Source organism: Hakea prostrata, chromosome 7 (assembly GCF_041222555.1).
Source record: "Hakea prostrata isolate BN-2017 chromosome 7, UWA_Hpros_2, whole genome shotgun sequence".
NCBI lineage: Eukaryota > Viridiplantae > Streptophyta > Magnoliopsida > Proteales > Proteaceae > Hakea > Hakea prostrata.
Genome location: NC_142606.1, coordinates 334,624 through 347,533, shown reverse-complemented (window position 1 = coordinate 347,533; position 12,910 = coordinate 334,624). Strand labels below are relative to the sequence as shown.

Sequence of the window (12,910 nt, the reverse complement as noted above, 5' to 3'; positions counted from 1 at the left end):
TTTCCTCTTTTGTTTTCTATTACCTTTTTCTTTTGATGGTCCTTTTTAAATGGATCATCGAAATGTCAACCATTTGTTCAGAGTTCTATCAATGGTGTCTCTTTTTTCTTGCTGTTGAATTTTTTTAACTGAAACACACTAAGCTAGAATCAGTAAACTCTACTTCCAGGAGAACATTTTTACTAGTATTAAGAAAAAGACTGATTGAAACTGGCACGTTGATGAATGTAAGTTGCTCTCACCCAACTGTCTAGGCCAGATTCTTATTAGTTGATATATAGGATCAGAATTGACTACAGATTTGACTACAAAATGATGATCTACCAGCAATGCCTCATCTGGAGAAACTTTTAATACTGATTCAATAACTCATTTTTCTCTCCCTATCAAAAGAATAATTGAAAATAGGAAATAGGAAAACAGGGCTCTGCTGCTGGACCATAATTAACCCTAGCAATCACTTTACAAAACAGATGGAAGGACTATTAAAAATAATTTTCCTTCATCTCCAAGAAACTAAATTATACAGCTATACCTATGCTCTCTCCTTTCAACCAATTCAAAATGAATAAATGGACCATTCTACTGTTTTGCAAAAACTACCAGGATCAAGATTGATATTGAAACCACGACCTTGAAAGAAGAGCTCTCCCAAAAGTTCTGTTTTTCAGCACCAGATCCTGCTCCTTGTTGCTTCATAGCCAACTGATCTCGGAGTTCTTTCAAAGCTATGTCCTTCCTCTCTCCCATCTACCACAGACAGCAGGAAACAGATAGACATTGAGAAATTAGCAAAATTCAGGTGGAACAGACAATAAGATAATATTAATCTTATCAACTCTATTTGTTTTATACATATGGCATTGGCTGGTGGGACTCACACTAGAAGATAAGATCCTTCTAAGGAACGTTTACATGCAGCATATCATAGAAGGAAGCAAGAAAGGGTTGGTTGGGATTACTGCAGTCAGCCATTCAACTAGAAATTGACAACCCAATTCTTATTAAATGAAGTGCTAGTCAAGTGTGGCCAACCATGTCCAAATCAAATCAAAACAATGGGACCAAACTCATCCAGTTGAGTTAGATTTTGGGTCAGAGGCCTATCTGGATTCTGGAGAGCAAAAATCTGGCTGTCCATGTTGCATCCAATCACAAAGGACTTTGCTATCAATACCACAGTAAGGGTTCAAGTTTTACCAACCAAGACTTGGAATGGGGAATTGTTTGTCATCTTCAGGGTCAACGACTAGCAAAATAATCAGGTATCACACTTTTTTTCTGCCTTTTTTTCTAATATAATTAGTTGCTATCCCAAAGAATAGCAGTAGATGAGGCTACTCAAAAGGCATGTTGAAAATTTAACAAGTATTCACAGACAGATACTTGTGGGATTGCAGGTCAAATTAGTGTGAAACATTCATTTGAGTCCTGAGAGGCAGGAGTGAGCATCCATATGCCATGGACAAGCAAATTACTCATGATTTTTCCATATTTCTCCAGCTACAATACTGCTATTCAGGAATAAGTTTACATTACCCTTTGAAGCTTTCTTGTCTGACAGCAAGTTTCCTGAAGACAAAACTCCAACTTCAGAACCCTCTTCTTCAATTCCTGGTCCGCTTTGTAATGTTTCTCTGACTGGAAACAGGTAGATACAAAGCATCCACATATAAATACAGGTAAGGTGGAGTTTTTGCATGGAGAAGGAATGGTTAATGAAGGTGTTAAAGGGACTGAAAGGTAAGATACCTGTGACTCCAACTCTTTAGTTTTTAGCTTCCAATGAGCCGACATAATCCTGATCTCATCTCTCAACTTAGATACCTCTTCATCTTTCCCAGTTAAAAATTTATCGATCTCTTCATCTCTACACTGCTTCTCTGAAACCTCCCTTCCTTGAAGATCCTTTTGCAAGTGATCCAACTGCTCTCCTAGGCGTAGCCTTACAATTCCATCTTCATGCTCTTTCAAATTACTGTTCTTCTCCTCAAGTTCTTTTACCAGGGAAAAACACTGTAAGTGAGCTGATTGAGCAAATGCAGCACCTGCATCTGCTGTAGCTTGGGTGGCAGAATATCGCAATCGTAGAGCATCCAACTCTTTCAAGTACTGTATCAAATTCAAACAAAATCAAATGACGAGTAAAATTGAAAAGGACCAATGACTTGCAACTCTACTAAACAAGTTAAGTGAACATACAGATGAGACAGAGTTTATATGCAGTACCAACCAATGATTTGTGACTAATAAATTTGAAAACAGCTAAGGTGAAATTCATCAACTTGGATTTGATAAATGATAAATTGGAATCAATGCACAATAACTCAATCATTCATATTTGACAATTTAAAAAAGAAGAAGATGAAGGAAGAGCAATCAAAATACAAGCGAGAAAGAGTTTGATTTGAGAATTAAAAGGACTTTCTTATTTCAGAATTCCAATTCAAGCATTCACACCTGCTCTGCTGTAGAAGCGGATGCCTGGAGCTGCCCGTCCCTATCTTCCAAGCTTTTCTGCAATCGAACTAATTCCTCTTCCATAGTTTTTGCTGTCCTCTCAGCGACCTGCGAAATCCATTCGTGACTTCAAAAAAAACAAAAAAAAAAAAAGTTTGACACCAGGATAGAAACAAGCACAACAACGGATAGAGTAACATGGAAAAGGTTAAATCGAAGTACTAACCTGCCTTGTTAGTGATTCTCTGGCAAGTTGACTCTGAACATCCTTCAGCTCGGTTGCCAAAAAAACAACATTTCGCCGGAAGCTTTGTTTCTTTTCACTGAGAATGAGATCGTTCAACAAAGGATCAAATTCTCGGGCGGAGGACGACATAAACGAGAGAGAAAATGCGAAGTCCCGAAACCCTGATCCAACAGAGATGATGATAGTCAGGGTTTGCTTAGAATCTTCCATTCATAGCCTCCTTAGCATGGACACATGAGATAAACAAAATCCTTCCCCTGCCAAATCTATATTTCCTCTCGAATTCCTGTATTTAAATCTCTCCATGTGAATCAAACGGTAACCTTCAAGATTTCAACTTCACAAGTGGAATTTTGGCAATCTTTTCAGATTAGGATTTTCTGCGCTTTGAGGTTCTAAGAAGAGGTGTGTTTTACCCGAAGATCGTCTCCTCTTTTTTCTGATATATCAACCAAAACAAAATCTACATCTTCATGCAGCCAAGAAAATCTTCTACTAACTAACTAGGGAACAGAAAAACAAATCAACGGGGTTTACTTTGAATATAATAATTTAATAATAAAAGGAAAGGAAAATCAACTACTCTGACAAACCTGCGTTGTGGAGATATTGAAAAATAAGATGCTGATAAGAAATAATTTAATCGTAGAATTCTGAGATATTGAAAGATAAGATGCTGATAAGAAATGATTTGATTGCAGAAATTCTGCATTCGATTGTGTGTTTATTCACTGAGATTCCAACCTAATATACACAAAGCTCGGTAAATATATAAGGAAATAGAGATAGAAAATTATATATTATCAAATATGCTTGCAATTAATAATGAAAACGAAAATGCAATTGAATAATTGATTGAATAATCCAACCCCAGATATGCGGAGGAGTATTATAATGATTTGACCTTTTTTTTTTGGTAATACCCTGCATTAGTAAAAAAAGAGGTAAGAAATCCACCAACCAGGGAAAGGAAACAGGCCAAACAGTTAAACTCAGCATTGACTGGGCCCTTCTAGCCAAGGTGTTAGCTAAAGCATTAGACACTCTTGAAATAAAAAGAAAATTACAAACATCAATATCTTGAGATAGCTTTAAAATATCTCCTAAAATAAGACTAACATCTCAATCTAAAAACAAATTGATGCTATTTAAGAAATGGATAATCGATTGATTATCAAAACATATCTGGATGCAATTATATCCACTTCGAATTGCATCCTGAAGAACATTACGAAGGCATAAAGCTTCACCCATTAAAGAAAATGAAATCTTTTTATGAATCCGAAACAGCATGCAACAGACTTCCACTTGGAGAAAGAAAAGCATAATCAATCCCATTTTGCTCTTCACTCGAGAAATCTATAAAGATAGAATTGGGCCTCAACAGAAGAATCGATGTTTTACTACCAATTACAAGTTTTATCTTGGGCGCAGTATTCATACTGGAAATTATGATCAAGGGTTACTCTATCAATCGCCATCTATTTCAGAGACCCCTTCTGAAACTGAAATATTTTTAAAATATAAAAGCTCAGTATCTTTATTATTATTATTATTTTACTCAAGAATTGTTCAATGAATCTGTTGATTTGGAATCACGATTTTGCTCTTCAGATGTTGTAAAACTAGCATCACATAATATAGTTAGAACTGTAGATATAGACTGGGAAGAAAAAAGAAGAGAAAACACCTGGCTCACTTTCTCCTTTCATCATCATGCACTTCTAATTATATGAAAAATAAATTAAATTATCTATGATTGGTAAGACCAACAACACTTCTTAGTGAATAATTATTTTTGGCCTTGAAATAATACTATATTGCATATCAAAAGACCAACAAAATATAAAGATGAGATTTGACAAAATTAAGGTTTTTTGTGCCCAAGCTAACCATGCAGTGTCTCTTTTGCTTAAGTGCAGTGGCTGCACCTGCAGCCAATGGCTGGAGCAAAAATTGTACTCTCACCTAAATCCGAGCAATTTAATTCAACAACTCAGATATTGAATGGGTGTGTGGCTGCCCATCCAGCCGTTGGCCGTAGGTGCAGCCGCTACACCCGTATAGTGTAGAGGCATGGAGCATGATCAACTTAGGGACAAAGGATCTAAACTCAAATTTGAATAACAAGCAAAGAGTCGATATTCTTAATTACCTAACTCCCAGCCCGTTTGATTTATGATCTAGGTTATTAATGGGCCTTCCTCTTATATGTTCGATGGAATGCCATTTTCTTCCTCTCTTTTGTTTTTTCCTTAACAGAAAACCCTGGCATTTACAAAACCAAGAAGAAGATCAAGAAAGAAATTGAGAGTAAAATGGTTAAAATTTCTCCTCTTGACATCTGTAAGAAATGGCACTTTATTTATTTTTGGTAATGGTAGAAAGTAGCAAGTTAGCAACCAACAACCCTAGAAAATAAATCAGAATTATCCTACAGCACCAGTATCTTTGGATGGAATTTATGAACGTTATTTATTATGGTAATAGTCTATGAACATGATTGGAGAATCCTAAAGCTTCACGTAAATCCAAACTCAACTGCCCTCTTTATATGGGTAAATCAAGAAACTAGTTGAGTTTAGATGGTTAACTCGTGATTTGACGTTTTCTTGTACTGTAGTAAAAAAAAATAAAAAGAGTTCTGTGCGATCCAACCATGGTTTACTGTGGCTTTGGTATCAAACCACATCAACGAATGATCATCCACCAAGCGCCATTTGATTGGTTTCAACCTTAAATTGTTTACTGCGTTCGAGGAGAATAAGCAATTTGAAGGTCTCAGAGCGGTCAATCCTTCTCGTCTGTAGAACCCACCTCTGAAACCATCGCTAAGGTCGATTGCAGCTGAACCCAGAAAGCGCCGGCGCCGGTGATGCCACCACCAACATGGGTTATGTCGAGGTTGAAGAATGGTGGCCTTGGCTTGGTTGCCTTAACATATGTTGGTCTTGACTACCTGAGATACTTGTCCCCTTCATGGCACTCTCTTTTGCAGCCCACTCTCTGGGTGATTCTTATAATCGCTTCTCTCACTCGTTTCCTCAAGTACCCACACTGGTCCTCAGAGATCCGCTCTGCAATCCCATTCATTGGTTCCATGCTTTTTCTGCTCGGTGCTTTCCTTATTGAAGTCATTTCTGTACGCTTCGTTACTGTCGTAATCGGTCTTGCTTGGCACCGGTAAGGACATTTACATTAATTAGATTTCATGAACTTGTTAGTTATTGTTTCAGTCGATGATGAACCTTGTGATGGTTTCTATATATGGGAAGTTTGTTTACTCGATTAAACCAGTATGTTATGTTTTTATGACTGATTAGATCTAACCCTACATGCCATTTTTGGACCATTTGTAAGTTGTAACTCACTTTATGGAGCCATGGAGCTCAGTAAGTTTCGCGATCCCTGCTTGAGCTGCAATGTCGTTGACAAATGAAGCGAGGGTTTCGGTGGTAATAAGTGCAGAATCACCAGTTGATTAATGATAGCAGATTTCTGATTTCTGATTTCTGCTACTCAATTGATTTGGGGAATTTTGAACTTGGGTAATTAATGCTCTATTATTGTCTTGACATATGTGTTGCTACTGATTTCCCTTACTATTCCCTCGAACTGGTTCCCAGAATGGCAACCATGTTTAGGGACCTATCTTCTCGGACTAATCTAGTGATCTTTAGGTCACTTTTTGCCACCTTCCAAATTCGAACGCTCTAAGCTACATCGCTACATGGAAAAGAAATTATAAATATAGTGTCCTCTTCAGTTGGCATAAACCGAAAAAAAAAATTTCTTCAACAGTGGAGGCGGGATCTGTTCTATATTATAATTACCCTATTAAATAAGTTTTAAAAACCGTACTGACAGTTATATCTTTCTATCTTCACACTGCATTCACAGAAAGCATATCATCTGGCCAATCTAGGACTGAAGAATGTCCAGAGTCAGCACCTTATTAAGAACTAAAGTTTTGGGTGGATCCAAGGATCTCCTTATTGTGTGGCCCTGCTGCAATGATCAGTTTCTGTGCCCATACTGTGTGGTTGTCATCTTGTTGGGTCTTGTGTAGTTGTGTTTATTTCCTTCTTCTATATTTTTGGATTAGAATTTCTGCTATCAGCAGTGTGCCTGGGTCTAGAATCCATTGAACTCTAAATAGGCTGAGCTAGATAAAAATTCAGATATGGGCCCAAATGACTTCATGGACATGGTTTGAGATCTGATTTGCATGGAAGAAAATATGCTTCGTGAATGCTGTCAAAATTGCTCTAAATGAAACTATGGACCCAATCCTCGTTTAATTCTACCAAAGGCAACAGTCGCCTAGACCCAGGGAAATTTGCCTGGTAGGTGGTGCCTTGACAACTGTTGCAATGACTGTGGATCCATTAGCATTATTTTAGCCTTACATTGATCGGGTAATGTCTGGTTGCTGGGATTATGACTCTGGGAAGGACTCTCCACTCTAAAGCTTGAGCTTTTGGATTGGACACTGTCGATTGGGCTTTGAAGTTTGAACCTTTCATTGTAGCACTTTCATGATTCAGTCAAATGGATCATGCATGATTTCAACAGGAGTTCTCGTAGAAGAGAATTCTAGGCGTCTCTTACTGACTTACAACTAGTTGGCCTTGTGTAATTTGATTTGATATATCTTGAATGATTGCTTACCTGCTATGGTCATGCCTATTTTACTTATAGTTTGGTTTACATCCTAAAACGTGATGGAGAAACTGAAACAATGCTGGTCTTTGTTCATGTTTACAGTGCCACACCTCCACTTCCTGACACTGGCCAGTGGTTGCTGCTGGCGTTGAATGAAAAACTTCCTCAGGTGGTTGTTGGGTTTTTAAGAGCCCACATTATTGCACTGCACCACTATCTTATGTTATTTGTGATGTTGGCTTTCTCTGTACTGTTCAACTGTGTCAAAGCTCCTGGCCTGGGGCTGGGTGCAAGGTACATGTTCACCATGGCAGTTGGTCGGATTCTGCGGGTTGTATCATTTATTTCTACAATTATACCATCAGCACGGCCTTGGTGTGTCTCTGCCCGGTATAGAATCCCGGAACATCCTCATCCTTGGGCACAGAAATATTACTCACCGTATGCTTCAGATGCCAGTGCTATTTTTGAGCTCATACAACGTGACATGGCTTATGGTTTGTGTTTTTTTCAGTATTTGTTGAGAGTTTCTTTCTTCTTCTTCTTCTTCTTTTTAATTTTCTTGGTTTGTATATTGTCTTGAGTTTATCTGTTCTGTTCTGTCTAACCCTGATCTGGTCTAGCTACTGCTGCACGTACCTCTTTTAATTGGAACTGCTTACTCTTTTGGACTAATTTCTTGTTGCTGCCCAAGATAAACTAACTCTCCCTTGCTACCCTCCCCCCCCCCCCCCCCCCCCTTCTTTTTCCTGATTCTGTAATAGAGGTTTCTTGAATTTGAAATCTCATTGTCAAAAGGCATACATTTTGTCGTGTATTTTGGAATCCTTTGCCAAACTGCAGTTTCTGAATTTTAGAATTTTTCCTATTTCTGGTTGATACTTTATAGTTCATGTTACCCCTTATTTGATATTTCTTTTCACTGCAAAATCTTATTGCTGAAAGATAGTATTCATATTTTGTTTCTTGTTCTTTTATGCTCTTACATTGTTGCGAGTCCTGCGTGTTACAATAGGGTTGCTTGTGCTTACTGATTTGGAATACCTGGCAGACTTTGTTCCTCCTTTGTGTCATTATCTCATCTTCTTCTTTTTTTCCGTCCTTGTTTCCTTCTCTTTTATTATCTCTGAAATCTGAGAATGCGTTCCTTCGGAACTTTCTTATATTGATTTATATCCTGATTTTGCATGGATCCTACTCCATAAGTACTTTATCGTTATATTGCTGCATCCTATTAGCCTTTTGCTAGTGCATCCCTTGTTAGCAATACACTGTATTGTTACCTGAATGTTCACCAGGTTTAAGAGAAGGAGAAAAGATTCTCATAATGGGTGATTTGAGATTTGAATGGACAAATATAAAGATTGTAGAGGCTATGAAGGTGTTCATGGATGATATAGATTTCAAGAAACAAATGAAGAGGGGATCTCATTTCTAGACTTTGCATAGCTTATGATTTATCTATTGTGAACTCAATAGAGGATTGCCTCATGTTACTTACACAAGTAGGCATCCTATCAACCTGGTGAATTTCCTAATGATTAGGTCCAAGAAATTACTTTGTAGAGACTATAAGCTTATATCTAGCAAGGGCTGAATCCCTCAAAATTGGTGGTCCCAGGTAATATGCCTCATTATCCAGAAGGGTCAGATGGGAGAGCCTTTTCCCTAAGATAAGGTGGTGGAAATCAATGACCCAAAAAAATATAAAAAAAATAAAAAAGAAGAAAGGTGGTGGAAATTAGTAGGAGAGTCCTTGAATTCATTTTTGATAAATTGGCAAAACAAAGAAATTGAGGATTTGAGGGAGATACTAGCACGGCAGGTAACGATAATATGTGGCTTGTGTTAAGAAAGTTAAGAAAGAGGTTATAGGGAAATGAAATGGTATAATACATACTCCGAGGGGGACTTAATGGTGGGATGATGAGGTCCAAGTGGCCATGAGTACTAACAAAACTAGCTTTGAGATAGAGAAATGGACTAGAGAGTTGGGACAACCTAAAGGAACATAAAATTTCCGAAGAAGAAGCTCAGATAGTGGGAAAGGAGAGTCCATCAAAGCTAAATTGAGATAAAGGAAGAGTAGATATTTCAACCATGTTAGATGTATTAAAAGTGAGGCTGAAGAAGTACAAATAAGGGATAAGGAGCTCGAAGAGGGATGGGTTTACAGCTTAAATGAAGACCTTTTGTTAATTAGGCTTCAGAAGGATACATTACTCAGCTTGACACATTGCATAGATATACATATACAAAATTAGGTTGTCTAAAGTAAAAGAAGCTTTAAGAAATACAAAAGTAGAGTAGGCAACAGGTCTAGGTGGGATACCTGTAGAAGTGTGGGTAGGATTCTATGGTGTATCTTGGATAACCAAGCTGTTTGACAAAATCCTGACCTCAAAGAAGTTACCAAATGAATGAAGGAGAAGCACTGTGGTCCCATTGAAAAATAAGGGGAAAAAAAGTCACATTTGGAGCTTTTTTTGGTAAATAATATTTAGAGATGCAATAACTGTATCGGCATCTACCTAATGAGTCATACAATTAAGTTATGGGGGAGAATGATCAGAACCCAATTGAGAAAGGAAACTATTATTTTGGAGTACTGATTTAGTTTTATGCCAGGAACATCCACAATGGAAACTATCTTCTTGGGAGACTCATGGGAAAGAAAAAAAAGGCAAAGGGAAAGATGGATCTCCATCTGGTCTTCATTGACCTTCCTTTCTTAGGGGAATCATGGAAAGATGAGGACAGGGAAAAAGCAGTCTCCATCTGGTCTTTATTGATCTATTAAAAGTGCATGACTAAGTCCCTAGAGTTATCTGAAATATACTGGAGAACAAAAAGGTGTCATGTAAATATATGGATAAAATTAAAGATGTGTATGATTGTGTGATGACCAGCAGAATTTTGGGTGTTTAAGGTAGTGAATTCCCAATTGTCATTGGTTACATCAAGGATCAGCATTAAGTCCTGATTTGTTTGTGCTTATGATGGATGATTTTACCAGAGACACAAGAAGAGGCTCCCTGTTGTATGCTTTTTGCAAATGATATAGTCTTGGTGGACTAGACAACACCAAGTTGGAGTTACGGAAATCAACAGGAATCAAAAGATCCTTAAGATAGGTAGAACCAAGACAGTATATATGTTAACTTTAATTACATTACGATGGATTATGAGGTGGTGAATATTGATAAGAGGTAGATTCCTTAAAGTGAGAAGTTTATGTCTATGATGATGGTTCTCAAAGGATTAAATTAGGAAGAATGACATGGAGATGTGCATCAAGAATGGAGTGATCAGAGTATTCCTTTGAAGCTTAAAGAATTTTTTTTATAGGATTGTCATTCAACTGGTTTGATATGTGGTGCTGAATATTGGGCAGCTATGAATGCCATATAGATAAAGCAAGTATAGCAGAGATAAAGATGTAAAGATGGATGTGTGGGCATTAGTAAGGATAAAGTGAGGAATGACCATTCAATTCATGATAAGCTCCGTGAGAGTCATTTGAGGCGGCATGGCCATGTTCAATAGAGGCTTTAGGATGCTCTTGTATAAAGGAGTGATTTGATTCAGATTGAGGAGGATAAAAGAACCAGGGTAGGCCAAAGATTAACATCAGAGACTTGTAAGGAAAGACCTGCTTATCTCAGGCCTTGAATCATGTATGACTTTGAATACAGCTGATTGAAGAGCTAGGACCCACATTTCTGACCCATCTATAGCAATGAAACAAAGGAATTTGGCAGCAATGGAAAATTGATACCATTGGGTAGGTACTGTCCCAACATTTCAGGAAAAATGACCTAGGGGCAACATAATCTTTTACTCCTTTTTGGTATAGGAGAATTAGGGAGTTGGACGAAACTGTTGGTCCTGCTTTCTCCACAATTTCTTTGTCTTACTAGTTACTGCTGAATTGCAAAACCAATGCTTATGCTGACTCCCATAGGATTTCTTGCTTTTCAATGAGTAAAATCACTCTATGATCTTATTTCAGCTGATACCGGGGACTATATTAAGGACTATCAACCAAATTGGGGTTCAGTGAGCTTCCTGAGCAAGTTCTTGCGTCCCACAATGACTGATGGGTCATGGTACAGTCTACTTAAGAGAGCCAGTGGTGGCTGTAATGATCTCATCTACAGTGGTCACATGCTTGTTGCAGTATTAACAGCTATGGCATGGACGGTAAGTTAATATTTGGAAACTACTCTTTCACATTCTTTAAGAACTATATACAGAGCTATTGTGCACAATCAAAGATTATTTTCTCTTAATTGTTTGAACAACAGTAGTTGGTACTGCTGGACACCCTGAACTAATATACCTTGCTAACAATGGCAGGAAGCATACGGAGGTTGGACCTCAGCTATTTTATGGATGCTTGTTGTGCACAGTGCCCAGAGGGAAATACGGGAACGGAACCATTATACTGTGGATTGTGTGGTGGCTATTTTTGTTGGCATCCTTTTATGGAAGATGACAGGTTTTCTATGGTCAGTCAAGGACACACGATTGAGTAGGAAACTTGCCAAGTTTGAGAAGATCCATGGCCAACTTAACAGGGCTCTAAAAGACTCGGACATGGATGAAGTAACAAAACTTTTGAAGGAGGTTGAATCTGCAGGTCAACATAAGCAGAGTTTTACTGATCAGGCAATTCGAGTATTTGCCTACGTCACCATTATATTCACCATCAGCATTGTAATACTGGCCCTCGTTGTAACAAGCGATGGGTGATCTTCTCTCCCATGTTAGTTTTTTTGTCCCACGACCACAATGAGTTGATCTGTACTGCAGTTGGAGCATGAATGAGGTTAAGCTTTTTCTTCTCATCTTAGTTATATTAATGATGTTGAGAATTGTAGCAGCATTGGTGCACAAATTGCACAAATTTCTATTTTGGAGAAGCAAACTTGGTGCAAGTTTTGAAAAAGCAGGGTTTCTATTTTGGTTATATTTTAATTTTCTTATTGCTTGGTTGACAAATAGTCTCCTTAGGATAGTTTCTTTTTTAATATATTTTGGGAGATTCCATGTAATGTGTAATTTTTTTTTTATTTTTGTTGTAACTCAGTTTAGGAAGTTTTCCTAACTGAGATTTGATTTTTTGTTATAAATAAAGTTTCAGGGGGAGAATCAACATACATGTAAACTCTCTCCCTTCTTCTCTTTTTCTGTTCTTTTTATTTTTGAATTTCTTTTCAATCCCTAGGATGATCACAAGTCCTGAAAATTCTAACAAATGAGGATTAGGATAACAATAATTCAATCAGGTTTGTAGAAATTCTGAAAAGAAAATATTATTAATTCACTCATTCAGTTTTCTAACTATTCTGCTGATTGAGCTGGAGATACCTGGAGTCATTTCAGTTCTTTGTATTTGTTCTGTTATTTAACCAAATAATTGGAATCGAAAATGAATGTTGACCTATCAGTTTTATCAGACGTAGGGGGAAAACAATAATCTACTTCTCCCCCCCCAAGAAGAAGAGGAATTGATGTTATTTTTTTTTTTATTTT

At 37.5% G+C, this 12,910-nt stretch overlaps 2 protein-coding genes across 4 annotated transcripts; one reads left to right on the top strand and one right to left on the bottom strand.

The window, feature by feature from the left end:
- Nucleotide 1: 1 nt before the first annotated feature.
- Nucleotides 2-3,431, bottom strand: LOC149008726 (nuclear envelope-associated protein 3-like). Of its 3 annotated transcripts, none has more exons than XM_089164387.1 (6): nt 3,301-3,431; nt 2,687-3,146; nt 2,461-2,568; nt 1,753-2,112; nt 1,540-1,641; nt 2-750 (listed from the first exon to the last, which is right to left on the bottom strand). In XM_089164387.1, the coding sequence occupies exons 2-6, from the start codon at nt 2,915-2,917 to the stop codon at nt 583-585; spliced, it is 969 nt and encodes a 322-aa protein (XP_089020513.1). In that variant the 5' UTR covers nt 2,918-3,146; nt 3,301-3,431; the 3' UTR covers nt 2-582. The 3 variants fall into 3 exon arrangements, with proteins under 3 accessions (XP_089020513.1, XP_089020514.1, XP_089020512.1); XM_089164388.1 differs by having other exon boundaries at nt 2,687-2,868; XM_089164386.1 differs by lacking the exon at nt 3,301-3,431 and having other exon boundaries at nt 2,687-3,273.
- A 1,960-nt stretch (nt 3,432-5,391) lies between these two features.
- LOC149008725 (Sphingomyelin synthetase family protein) lies at nt 5,392-12,619 on the top strand. The gene is made up of 4 exons (XM_089161360.1): nt 5,392-5,890; nt 7,475-7,869; nt 11,385-11,575; nt 11,732-12,619. The coding sequence occupies exons 1-4, from the start codon at nt 5,583-5,585 to the stop codon at nt 12,125-12,127; spliced, it is 1,290 nt and encodes a 429-aa protein (XP_089017486.1). The 5' UTR covers nt 5,392-5,582; the 3' UTR covers nt 12,128-12,619.
- Nucleotides 12,620-12,910: the final 291 nt, after the last annotated feature.

Excerpts from the sequence above, each read along its gene's own strand:
- LOC149008726 (XM_089164387.1), bottom strand. The coding sequence starts at position 2,917 with ATGGAAGATTCTAAGCAAACCCTGACTATCATCATCTCTGTTGGATCA. Across the intron at positions 2,569-2,686 it reads GAGAATCACTAACAAGGCAG|GTCGCTGAGAGGACAGCAAA; the intron begins GTTAGTACTTCG and ends TGGATTTCGCAG. Across the intron at positions 2,113-2,460 it reads CCGCTTCTACAGCAGAGCAG|TACTTGAAAGAGTTGGATGC; the intron begins GTGTGAATGCTT and ends AATTTGATACAG.
- LOC149008725 (XM_089161360.1), top strand. The coding sequence starts at position 5,583 with ATGCCACCACCAACATGGGTTATGTCGAGGTTGAAGAATGGTGGCCTT. Across the intron at positions 5,891-7,474 it reads ATCGGTCTTGCTTGGCACCG|TGCCACACCTCCACTTCCTG; the intron begins GTAAGGACATTT and ends TCATGTTTACAG. Across the intron at positions 7,870-11,384 it reads ACAACGTGACATGGCTTATG|CTGATACCGGGGACTATATT; the intron begins GTTTGTGTTTTT and ends ATCTTATTTCAG.